The 12,332-nt window shown below is 57.7% G+C and overlaps 1 protein-coding gene across 15 annotated transcripts in view; it reads right to left on the bottom strand.

The window, feature by feature from the left end:
* The window catches only part of LOC118727023 (myosin phosphatase Rho interacting protein), a 157,804-nt gene that overhangs the window by 47,592 nt on the left and 97,880 nt on the right, over positions 1–12,332 (bottom strand). For 5 of the 15 annotated variants that reach the window (XM_045586436.1, XM_045586433.1, XM_045586432.1 and 2 more), the window contains 5 exons: positions 7,114–7,324; positions 5,949–6,108; positions 5,595–5,861; positions 1,636–1,777; positions 769–882 (listed from right to left, as the gene is read on the bottom strand). In XM_045586436.1, the coding sequence (XP_045442392.1) occupies positions 769–882; positions 1,636–1,777; positions 5,595–5,861; positions 5,949–6,108; positions 7,114–7,324 (894 nt within the window). Of the gene's footprint in view, positions 1–768; positions 953–1,635; positions 1,778–2,052; positions 2,310–5,594; positions 6,109–7,113; positions 7,325–12,332 lie in introns of those variants that run through there. The other 10 variants (XM_036452470.2, XM_036452475.2, XM_036452474.2 and 7 more) reach the window with 7 other exon arrangements.

Genomic DNA, 12,332 nt, shown 5'->3' with positions numbered 1-12,332 from the left:
TACCACCATCCTGAGCAGAAGCAGGCTTTGGCGTCTTCCTGTACTCCGGGGCCTGGGAGGAGTGAGAGAAGGGATGTGCAGTGGCAGGACAGTGACCAACAGCATCTGTCCTGGGAGTCTCTGCTCCAAACCCTGGAGCAAAACTCAGAACTCAAGGAAAAACAAAACTTCCTCAGGTAAGAAACCTCCTGTCCTTGCGTCAAAGTTTCATGTCAGTCAGGCTGGTGGCTGCACGCCCTGGTGAGGAAGCGGTGGCACGGGCCCTGGGCTCCTCAGGAGGCGAAGGACAAAGGCCGTGAGGAGCCTCAGGCCACCCCCAGGGCCTCCAGCCTGTCACTGCTGGAGGGAGTGATGGTGCCACCTTGACTCCCTCTTGCCATTCCCTACCTGCACCCTCACTCAACCGACCTGAGCAAGGGCCTGTTCTCCCACTGCGGGGAAATCCCAGCCAGAGGGCTTCAGTCTCCAAAACGTCATAGGAACAAACACCCCAAATAAGAAGAACCGGGGTCTTTGCTTTGGCCCCGATCCCTTGCAATCAGGATTCTGCCGCCTTGGCCAGGTGGCTACCTCTATGGGACCCCAGCGCACAGGGGGTCACCAAAGCCCAGGAAAGGAAAAGAAACAGAGCAGCTGTCCCATCACAGACACGAAGCCCGTGGAAGGGGCTCCAGTACAGATGTACGGGCAGAAGCAGACAGTGACCTCCAGGTACAGAAGCGGCAGGAGCAGCACTCCAGGCCTGGGTGCTTGGGCGCCTGGGCTCACCGTCAGTGAGGACTCCATGGACCTCCTGTCCAGTGACTTGGCTCTTCGGTGTGGAGACAGGGGGGAGGCTGAGGCGTCCGGGAGAGGAGCTGTGGGGGCTTCATTGGGGAGGTCCTGTGGCAGAGAGTAGCCGCCAGTCAGTACTGTCAACTCAGGCAGGAAGCAGGGAGTCCGGCTGTCAGAGCTGTGGAAGGGTCAGGACTGTAGGGACCTTGTTCCCAAGCGAGGCAGCTTTTGCGGGCAGGCAGAGGACAGGAGCCTCTGTCTAGCACCTTCTGCTTTGCTTCTGGCAGTGGGATCTGAGATGCCCAGGCTGGTGGAGCAGCCTTGTCTCCCAGACACACCAGTCACCATCAGTCCTGGACCCGGCCACCGCTGCTTCTTGGGTCACAGAAGGAAGAGCCCTGAGTTACATGGCTGCAAGCAGAGCAGCAGGTCACCTCAGGGGCCCAGAGAGAATCTGAGTAGGAGGAAGATGAAGATCAGACAGGCAAGGCCACAAGGCGGTGGACAGCGCAGGGGGACTGGGAGCAGTCCACCCTGTGGAGTGGAGAAAGGAGGGCTGTGGCTGCCACTTGAAAGAGAGACAAGAGGTGTCCGGGCTCGTGGCCGGCCGCCGCAGAGAGGAAGAGAGGCTCTGGTCCCACCAGGGACTTCATGCCGCAGAGCAGCCTCCGTTGAGATAAACAAGTTCTGATAGGAAGAGCAGAAGGCAGGCTCTTCTTTAAGAAGGTCACTCATTGGAGAAGGAGATGAGAGACCCAAGCAAATGACTGTGAACAGAGAATGGGGAGCCCGGCAGAAGTGTGTCAGAGTGTGTGTGGGGCCTCAGAGAGGGCGAGGCCATGTGTCCCATCCAGAGCTCACCCGCTTCCTGGGGAATGCCCTCTTCTCACTACGGCCCTGGCGTGTGTCACTTGATGGTGAGTGCCCAGCTGACAAGTTGGTCTCCATGTGCTCTGCCTTCTCAATGTCCAAGGCTTCAAATTTCTCAATGACCTGAGACCTCCTGCAAGAGAGGACAGGAGGCTGCTGGGGGGAGACAGGGCCACCCAAGAACAAGGTAGGTTTGGTCTCAAGTTGCAGAGAGGCTCCTTCAAGGCACCCCCTCACACTGGCCCACCCTAGCCTTCCCTGGACCTCCCCTGCACAGTACACCTGGCCCTGACGCCCCTCCCTGAGCTCCCTCTCCCCCTGCAAAGGGTGGAGCTGTGCAGGGTTGGGCATCAGCCCCCCCCTTCCCCCAACACTGGAAGTCCCTAATGATCTGTTATGATGACACACTTGGCAACCACACAGCCCATCAGCAGCGTCCTCCCCTGAGCAGACATGATCAGAAGGCAGTCACATGTGGAGGAGACGGACGCCCAACCTCACTGAGTATCTAGCAGATCATAATGCAGACCCCATCCCAAAGGTCCAAAATTTAGCAAGAAAAAGGCCCATGAATTAACATTGTTCTGCCAACAGTAAAAGAATCAAAAAACAAATCAAAACAAAACAAAGCAAGTTGATTTCATGTGAAAGGCCGGCGGCATCATCAGGCCATCTATGGCTGGAGACGGAGCTGAGATGGGAGCGAAGCAGCGGAGGAGGGGCGAGTAACGTCATACAGCGACACAGCAGGAGAAGGTGGAGAGGGGCAAGACCTGAAAGAAAATAAGGCTGGAGAATAAATAAACAGAAAGGACTGCTTTTTAAATCAAATAATGGTAAATCAAAATTATTCAAAGAATCACAGAAACAAAACCCGAGGTGACATTGAGGAGGGCAGACCACCTTCCTTGCAGAGTCACGAGTGTTTGCCCCGTGGGCGTGGCAGGGAGGGGCACCCCAGGGGCCTGGATGAACGTTGGCAGACCACAGGACAGAGGCCTGCCCCCCACAGGGACACCCAGGCAAGTGCCCGGAGGTGCCTTCAGGGAGGGTGTGCATCCTGGACAAGTGGCAGGCCGAGGGAAGGGACTCTGAGTTCTAGGGAAGAAGAGAGGAAGCAGCCTCAAAACCTGAGACCCGTCCCTCACCCAGACCAGCTTTTTTCAGTGAGGGTTTCCATTAAACATGGTATTTTAGGATTTCTTTATCAAGGAAGGCTTAACACCAGGGCAGCACATGGGGCACCTGCAACCTCTGCACTTCCCTGTGCTTCCACGAGAAGAGTGGGAGCCCCAGTGCACTGAGCTTCTGTGGACTCTCCTCCAGACACAAAACTTATCCCTGGCCAGCCTGCCGGAGCAGCAGTGCAGGAGGCTGAGGGGCAGCAGCGGGAGAGGGCATGCGTCTGAGCACAGGAAGCTACGGCAGAGGCAGGAGTTCCAGGACCATAGGATGCTCTTGCAAAGGCTCGCCTGGTCAGGCAGATGATGCTCCCCCCATGCCTGACATCCCTGTGAGGTCTGATAAGATTCCAGGCCCCTTCGAGGCCTCAGAGCCACTGCTTGCTGAAGGAGAGCCCCATTCACGGAGGCCAAGGCCCAGGAAGCCCCAGGGAGGCCATAGGAGCAGCGCCTGGCCGAGTCCATGAGACTGCCTGCTGCAGAGCTGCCAGGGTCGCAGGAGGCGGGGTCCGTGAGAGACGAGGAGAGAGGCTCTGTCTGCAGCCTCTCCACAGGGATAGGCTCTGTGAAGTCAGCCATGTTTACTTTTCACACTGGGAAGTTTTAAACTTGGGTCCCTAGATGTGTTGCCTCCTTGAAAACTCCGCCCTGCACTGGCTGACAGCACAGGAAGGGGGCGCTGCACCGCCGCCAACCTCTGGGCTCTCAGCCCAGGGCGCAGGACCGCATGGAGCTGGCCCTGTGTGAGTCACCAACAGTTCAGCGAGGGCCATGTCCTCCCCACGCTCACTCAGCAGCAGCTCACCATCCAAGGCCTGTTTAAAGGCCTGGGAGCGAGTCTGCAGGCAGAGCTGAGAGCCCAGAGGACTGTTTCAGGGCCATAACTTTTCAGGAAACCAACTCATCACCCCCCAACCTGGCCTCGTTGCCACGTTGGGTAGCTGTGGCTGACACTGCCAACGTGGGGGTTTTACTCTACTGGGGGCAGGATCAACCACGCACAGGTCAGCCACACAGGACCAGAGAGCAGGCCTGGGGAAGTGTCAGCAGCCAGTCAGATGCCATCGGGGCCAGTAAGAAAGTGACGTTACAGTGTTAGGGTGCAGAGCCGGTTGGGTCCCAGGGGTGCCAACACCAGGTAAAAACCCACGGTAGCAAAGAACATGCAAAGCCCCAGAGATGCGGCCAAGCCCAGGCCTGGAGATCAGAATGAATTCAAAGCCAAGCAGGTGAGCTGAATGTTAATTCTCTGGTATGCACTGAACCAGTGGCCGCCCCACCATCGCCTTCCCAATTCACAGCCTGCCGCAGGCCAGGGCGGAGCCGTCCCACCCTGGCGGCTGGCCTCCTAAGCCCCTAACCAGTCCCTTCGGTTACACATTTCCTTAACCACTTATAGGACAGCCCAATCACGCTGTGGGAGCAGGGCCTTCCCAGCTCAGGGCCTAGCGGGTATGTGTCTACTGCTCCAGCGGTTCCCAGGGGAGTCACCCTGCTTCTGAGCCCCTCTCTCTGCTGGCGCAGGCCCCTCAGGGGGTTACTAATGAAACAGGAAGCCAGCCCTGTCTCTTGGAATTAGGAATATTCCGTCGTCTTCTCTTTCAAGACCAACCACTGTGGGTGTCTTTTCTTTATGCTGGAGATGAACCCGCAGGAGCACAGGTTCTCTCACCTGGGGCATGTGGAGAGTGTGGAGGTGATACAGAGAAGGGAGCACAAGAGGAAGGCACCCTATGCCGGTTCAGCCCCTTATGGGAGCCCATTGTCACCCTGGCCTGTCGCCACAGCATGCCTCAACTCTGAGCCTTCTTAGGCATTAGTGGAATAGTGAGGACACTGTGAACACTTCTGGAACTTTTCTGGAAAGTGAACTTCTTTGGGAATCTAATGAAAACTATGAATTTTTTTCTACGGGAAACCCCCCTTCTCCCCCCCCCGACTTTCAAATGGTTTTAGAGACCCAGCATCCTAACAGTGATCTGGGCGAAAACCCTGCTGTTGGGCAAACAGAGACCAAGGCTCTTCCTTACCCTTAGTAGGGGGGAAGCTGTTATATGAGAGGGGCACTCGGGCGCTCTGGTGCAGACAGGGGTGTGGCCTCAGAGTCAGAATCAAGCAAGTGCTGTAGGAAGAACTATGCTGCCAACCCATGCCCCGGCCATGGCCACCTTCCCTGCCTCTTCCACACCTGGACCTGGGAATGGCAAGGAGAATTCCTGCTACCACCTGCACCTCTGCGGGCTCCCTGCCTCTGCTGTCTCTTTAGAGACCAGAGCTGGGCCGGGAAGGAAAAGATCCAGCCACTTAAGGCCTGCAGATGAGGATCCTCCCAGAGGCCCTTAAGTCCCAGGCTAAGAAGCACTCATGGGGAGCAGCTGGCTCCTGGCCTAAGCCTCTGGGTACTCAGAGATCCTACACTCTAACCCCCAGGAGCTGAGTTCTGAAACCAGAATGCAGGGTCAGGAGGGGAAGGCTCCCCACATGCTCTGAGTGTGCTTCCCAAGCAAGGCTCAGGAAACAGGTGTATGCGGAGAGGACACGGGGAGGGAGAGGAAATGTGTAAAAAACTGTGTGAGAAGAGTGTGTAACAGTATGTGAGTGTGTGAGACTATGTGTGAGGATGTGTGTAAGAGAAAATGTGGGAGTGTGCAGGAGAGATGTATACGTGTGTGTGTTTGTGTGTGTGCGTGTGTGTAAGGGGGTGGGGGCGCAGAGGGATCTGTGTGCCTGTGTATGCACGTGCTTTCAGCCCTCCAATTCCCTCCTTACCTCCGCTCGTAGCCAAACAGACGGGCCACCTCTTCCCTGCCAGGGCTCCGGGCCCGAGTCCTACGCTCCAACCGCCTCCTCTCCACCTGGAAGGCTTCTCGGTGGCTGATCCTGATGGCCTTAGGGATGTCGGCCAGGGCGGCATACTGCCTGCTGGCTTTAAAGGCAAAGGTGCACCCCAGTCTCTCTGCTCCCCGCCCCCCCGGGCTGCTGGAGTCCACATGAGCAGGAGGCTGGCTGGCCACATCCAGAGAGCCGAGGGAGCTGCTGCAGACCATTCGACACAAGGGTTGAGAACCTGGAGAAGGAAAGGGATGACCAAGCTCCTGGGAGGGTGGTCCAGGGCCACTGTACCTGTTGTTGGGGGTGCTGGGGCTGGGAGGGGAGACCGGCTGGGGCAGTGGATGCTCCTCGGCCTTCAAGTCCTGCTTGGTCTTCTCCAGGGAAAAGTAGCCACTCTCCACCCGGACTTTGCGGCCACAGTCCATGCGGTCGCTGCTCATGGCGCTCTCCTCTGGAAGCGAGGGGCAGGAGACACACTCAGCCTGCTGCCACGCTTGGTTTCTGAGGATGTTTTCTCCAAGCCCACACCGATCCAAGCAGGGGCCTCTCTGCTTCCACCTCCAAAGGCCCACGTGGCTCCCCAAGGCAGGTGGTGGGGACACATCTCCTTCCCGCTGAGCCTTGTCCTCTCCCTACGTGGCTGCCTCTTGGCAGACGGCCAGGGAGGCCCTCCCCTTCCCGCCTGGGAGCTTGACTGGAAGAGCAGGACCTTTTCCCCTGCCCTCCAAAAAGATGTCCCCCAACAACTACTTCTTAGCAAGTATCCAGGAGGAACCAACTAGCCATTTATCTTTGAGTATACTCATGTGTTTGGGGAGGGAAAGGAAAAAGGCTTGTATGAAACCAGAGGAGTGAAGGGATTTTAGACAGACTGGGTGTGTGCTCCCCAATGAGAATGGAGGCAACGACTGCTCAGAGCTGGGTCAGTCCCAACTGCCCACTTGTCTTTACTGATATAGACTCAGCACAACAGGAAGAGCCAGCCTGCGTCTCACCGAGCCGTCCAGGGCTTGGACAAGGAGGCAGAAGCCGCTGCCCTGCTTTGCTCAGGCCAAGTGCTACGTGGAGAAACCACGGGGAGGCCAACGGCTTCCTCCCCAGCACCCTCTCCCCGCTTCCTGCTCTTAGGGACACAGTGGACTTCTGGGGTTAACTTGCCATGAGAATAAAGCAGCCACAGGGTCGGAAACAGGCCTTGTCACATACAGACCAGATCTCCTCCCAGAGCATTCGGACTCTCAGCACCCTTCCGGGGCGTGCAGCACGTGCCGCCCTCAGACAGGCCTCACAAGCCGGAGCCCAGGAGGTGAGAGAGCCTGAAGCGTGGACTCACGGCTGAACTGAGCAGGCTCCTGAGGGAGCCCCCAGGGCCACCGCTGTAGGGACAGAGGCCTTCCAGCACTGTGAGGAGGACACCAGGACAGGCGGGCACTTACGCCAGCCTGGCCACACTTACCATCTTCACCCTCCAGCCCAGGTTCCCTCAGGGCGCTGGTAGCAGGAGCCTGGCTCTGGCTGGGACTCTGAGCTGGACTCAGGCTGCTCTCCTCTGGCTGGTCCTTGGCCCTCATTTCTTCCTGCCAGAGTGTAGACTTGGTGGTGGGGACTTTCTCGGCGCTGGGGATGCTGCTGCTGCTGGTGACAGCCATCTTGGCTGGCCCTGGCTCCTGGGGAGAGAGCACACAGCCAAGCTAGTGTAGAGGGCCTGGGCGCCTGGGGATTTGGCTAAAAGGACACCTAGACCAAAGACACAATGCAGAGGCCCAGAATTCCCTAAAGGAAAGGCTCACAAAAGAGAGGTGTCTTGATTGGGAGAGAAGCTCCTTCTGGATGGTGATATGGCCTTTTCTCCCAAGTGCTCGGTGACCTAGGCCTCAGGCCAGGGTTGGCAAATGCATGGAGCAAAGGCTTACGGTTTCTGTTCATATTCTCAACATCAAACACATGCAAGTTCTCCCTCCCACAAAACCAGTCAGAGCCCAGAGTAGCGGACCAGGCATTAGAGACCAGACCCCAAGTGACTGGTTCCGAGTCTGTCATTCCCAGACTTCCAGGTGCCCAGGATATGAGTGAGGGGAGCTGAGACGAGGTGAGGAAAGACCACACCGTGGAGGTGAATGAAAAGCATGTGTTCACACAGCATCCACACCAGGACCAGCTCTTAGCCTCACCTACCCTCTTTTTTTTGATCCTAGGACGCTAAAATGAACCTGGTACCGTTTAAAGGAAGAAGTCATTAGATGCAAACGTAAACCTGCTCACACCCTCCTGCCTGGCCCCCCTACAAGTTTGATGGGAACCTACAGCCCAGATGGGAACAGTCTCACCCCATTGCTCCCACGTCGGAGTGGTACTGCTCTGTAGGGAAGCATGTGCACAGGATGCGTTTGATACAAGGGTCCGTCCCAGAGCCCACAGGGACCTTCCAGGTCACAAGCCAGAGCCCAGAATTGGGGGTGGGTTGGGGGGAGGGGGTGACTGACACAGGCAGCACACAGAGAACCTTCACTCAACACTGCAAACCGGAGCTGAGACACGGGTGGAGCTGAAACCAGGGTGGCACCCTGCAGTGCCAGCTCACACCCTGGCCAAGCCCCTGCCCAGTCCATGGTCCTGGGTGCCAGCTAATTTGGGCCCTATCAAAAGTGAAGTAGATCTTAACTATCTCCCCTGAAACATGGGCAATAAAGTACAATGGCCACTTTCCCACTTCCATCCTGGTGGCCAAGCCTCATGCCTAAAAACCTACTTTTACGCCTCTCTGACTTGGGGCTCTTGTGAGGGTCTAGATGCTGCCACCGGCTGGATGTGTGCACATGCAGACACAGGAGCCCACCAGTGGTCATTCACCCACAGCTACACAGAGTTGACTCATGTCGACTCTGTGCTGGGCTCTGGCTTGGCACCGCCACATCCCCACCCCACCCCCTCACAGGGAAGGGAGAGGCCTGCTCAGCCAGTAAGGGAAGAGTGAGGTGCCAGGCGCTGTAGGGGCGGGAGAAAGGTCCAGGTTAGAGGCAGGTGCCTTGGATGGGCATCCTGGAGGCTCCACCGAGAGGCCTCGGTACCAAGCCTCACGGGAAGGAGAAGGGCAGGATGGCTTTTCCCCAGACCCGGGACCACACGGCCTCCCACTGTGTCAAAACTACCGGCAGACCCAATTCCTAGGCTGAAATTCCCAAGATTTTTGACTCCTTCAAAAGAAGGGCACTTCTCGGAAGAGGAATGGTTTCTGGCAGTTCCTGAGGGGTCCACTGACCTAAGGAGACCCGACTGCAGGGCTCCGTCCCCTCAGGCAGCACACTGCCCTCGCTTCATGCCCCGCAGCCAGCCGGCTCCAAAGTGCCAATGGGCTTGGGTGGAGCTGGATTCCTCCCGCAAAGCTGGGTGCGGTGTGGGGAAGGCCCTCCTTGGTGAGTCATCCCCTCTATGGAGGGGTGCTAGACCGGGGCAGGGAGAGGCTGCCAAAAAGGGTAAAGGGTAAGGGACAGGCAACTGTGTCCCCAGCCCCATCCTGTGGGTGAAGTGCCTGTGACACACAGGCAGCCCTTTGATGCTTGGGGTCATGACCCTAGCCCTGAGGAGGGGATAGAGTGGCAGGAATCCCCAAGAGAGAGAGAGAAAATTCCAGGCCTGAGATATGAGGGGCCATGTCCGGGAACTGGGGGAACATGCATTTCCCAGCATAAGCAGCTACAGACCCGCCTCCTGGCCTGGCCTCCCAGCCTGCGCAGCGCTGGCAGCTGCACTCCCTGCCCCGCTTCTGAGCTCCCGCTTCTGGGCTCTCCGGCCCACACGGAGCTCTCCCTCCTGGGGCAGCGGCAGCGGTGCCTTCTCCGCCTCTGTGCCAAGTGGGCAGGGACAGCAGGTATAGAGCCATGCTGCCTCTAGGAGAGGGTGGATAGGGGGGAAGCCTGGATTCGGGGAGAAGTCGCTTTTCTTCTTCAGAGTTAAGACAGTGCACAAGCCAGGCCAGGGCTGCACGGCACCAACCTCTGCTCCCCGCACTGTCACCACTGTGGCCGAGGGCGCTGGGCTCATGCTGACCCAGGGCCTGGCTGCCAGGAAAAGAGGCAGGAGTGGAAGCACTAGTTTTCCAGGGCTGGTCTGTGTGGCAGGACAGCTGCAGTGCGCAGGATGCCAGCACTGGAACAGTCTGTGCTTGCACCTGGCTGCTCAGAGGTTTCCCTCGCAGGAGGAAGGCAGGCCGGCCAGGGCCTCTGTCTCTGCACAGCCGGGAAGTCTCCTCTTTGGAGGCAGTTTCACAGAGCCTTCCTCTCCCTTCTTGGGCGTGGAGAGCAAGCAGGAGGAGGGTTCTGGTTGGGACAGGGCATCAGAGCAGGCTCCCAAGTAGAAAACAAGATGCCGAAGAAGCAGAGGTGGCAACTCACAGCGCATGTGTGGCCCTGGATGGCTGGAGTGCTAGACCAGAGGGACGTTCCTTCTGGAAAGTTTCATTATGGTCTCGGAAGGCAGGAGCAAAGACCAAAAGCCTGGGGGCTGGGAGCTGGAGGCTCAGCCTCCCAAAGCTTCACTTGACAGAGTGAGCCCCGCCTGCACACCGGGCTGGGAGACGTGTCCCCGGGCTTTACAGCTCTGGGACTTGGGGTGAGGGCAGAAAATCTCCATTCTTCCTGCCCTGGTCATACCCAGAGTAGATGACTGTCCCTTCTCTAGGTAACTCAGCACCATGAAAAGTCCTCTTGGAGTGAACAGGGCCCGAGTAAAGAGCAGTTCCTGGGCCCATGCCTATTGGGTCGCAGGCTTCGAAGGCTCTGGTCAGGGCAAGCTTGTCCCTCCTCTTGCCCTGGGCCCTGGCTGAGAGGTATGTGCCCTTCTTGCAGCCTAATCCTCATTCTCCTTTAGGGCTCGGCTTGGGCCTCTCTCCCTCCCTCTCCTTTAGATGTTCTCAGTAAACCCCTCAGTGCCTATACTCTATGGCCCAACTCCCAATTGCCTGAGACCCTCCTGGGCTCCCGCCTCAGTGGCCAGATGGCAGGGCGCAGCGGAGCAATGTTTCCAGCTCCCCGCTGGTCTGACCCGAAACTATCCCGGGCCACAGACAGGCCAGGCCCCTGGATCCTTATCCCTACGAGGCCCTATTGGCTTAGGCTTTCCCCACGGTCCCATTTGGGTCACTAGAATACCTTCAGCATCGGACTGCGGAGGAAAACCCTCCTCTGGCAGGCCCCACATCACCCCAGGGGACTGCCTATAGGGGCTGGCCCCTGGTGAAAGTTCACAGCTCCCAGAAACCAGTGGCCTCAATGTGATGCTCTGGAAAGCAGGTGGCAGAAGGAAGAAATCATCCCAGCTGGCTCTGCCAGGGCTCACGAGGGCTGTGTGAGAAGACTGGGCCCCGGCGCCCAGGCTCTCAGAGCCCCTCAGGAAAGGGGGAACCTCCCCACACTCTGACCACATGGCTCCTGCGCCAACTGAAAAGGTGAAGCTTGCAGTACTTGAGGTGATGAGATGACATTAGGGGAGGGACGAGAAACAGCTAGGGAACGAGAACACACCGAATTCCCAGGTCTGGCTCAGTGTCCCCGCACACTAAGTGCTTTATTTGGAGAGGGCAGCTTACCTTGGAAATGCTCAGAGCCTAGGCACTTACACTATCTGGGATTTTCTTTTCTCTCAACCCAGGCAGCGCTGGGGGACTTGCATGTGCATCTGCTATCCCCAGCGGAAGCTCCATTCCAGTCCAGGAACGACTCTGCTGGCATTGGGCCAATTTCTTGCCAGGGACATTAGTTCTAGGAGGATCCCTTGGGGAGGATGAATGGAGGGCAGGCCCCAGTGCACTCCATCAGCAGGAAGCCAGGACGTGCATGTTCGGAGGAACCCACCAGGTGTGGGGATGAGGGAGGAGAAAGGGACCCAGGCCAGCACACACCTCCTGGTCCTGGCCCAGGCCGACTTCTGTCACTCGGTGAAGCAGAGAGCAGATAATGAGGCCTACTAACCTCAGGGGTGGCCTGGTTCTCCCATGGGCTGGCTCTCTGCCAGGCTCTGAGCCTTGCTAGATGCCAAGGGATCCCATTCACTATCCTGCCCACTCTCAGGGTCACTGTAAGGCTCGATCAGGCAAGGCAAGAAAGAGCACTTGGTAATGGTCAGGTGTGGAGCAGAGAGGAAAAGAAGAACACTTACAGAACACCTCAAACGGGCCCAGTGTTTCCTTTCCTGGTTACAATAGTAGTCTAACTAGACTTCAAGAGGCTCATTTGCAAATCCATTCACAGAGGCTCAGGAAGGTTAATTTGCTACCCAGGGCCCCAAGAGTGTGGAGCATGGCATGGAGTTGCAAACCGCCTTCTGGTACTCTGAGCCCCTGTAGATGGGAGGGAGGGAAGGAGGAGGAAAGTGACCTCTACGGAAGGACTGGAACTGGTAAGACACCCAGCCCCTCCCACGCCGGTCACATGGGAATGGGGCAATGGCACAGAAATCAGGGCTAGCGTCAGTTTTTCCCATTTATGGTCAAAGCCCAGAGCAGGAGTAAGGTCCCCTGAGAGCCCCTCACTTGGCCAGGACACTCCAGGGCCTCGCGGCCCAGCCCCCCTTCCCAGTCTAGGTCTTCAGGGTCCTCTCTCTATGGAAAGTGGAACTGAGCTGAGGCCATGAGGAATGTTGTGCGGCAAGCAGCCCCTCCCAGCATGCTCTCTGTCCCCA

This window comes from Pipistrellus kuhlii, unplaced genomic scaffold, assembly GCF_014108245.1.
Source record: "Pipistrellus kuhlii isolate mPipKuh1 unplaced genomic scaffold, mPipKuh1.p scaffold_m20_p_23, whole genome shotgun sequence".
In the NCBI taxonomy this organism is placed as follows: Eukaryota; Metazoa; Chordata; class Mammalia; order Chiroptera; family Vespertilionidae; genus Pipistrellus; species Pipistrellus kuhlii.
Note: the sequence above shows the minus strand (reverse complement) of the source record. Positions and strands in the feature narration are given on the sequence as shown.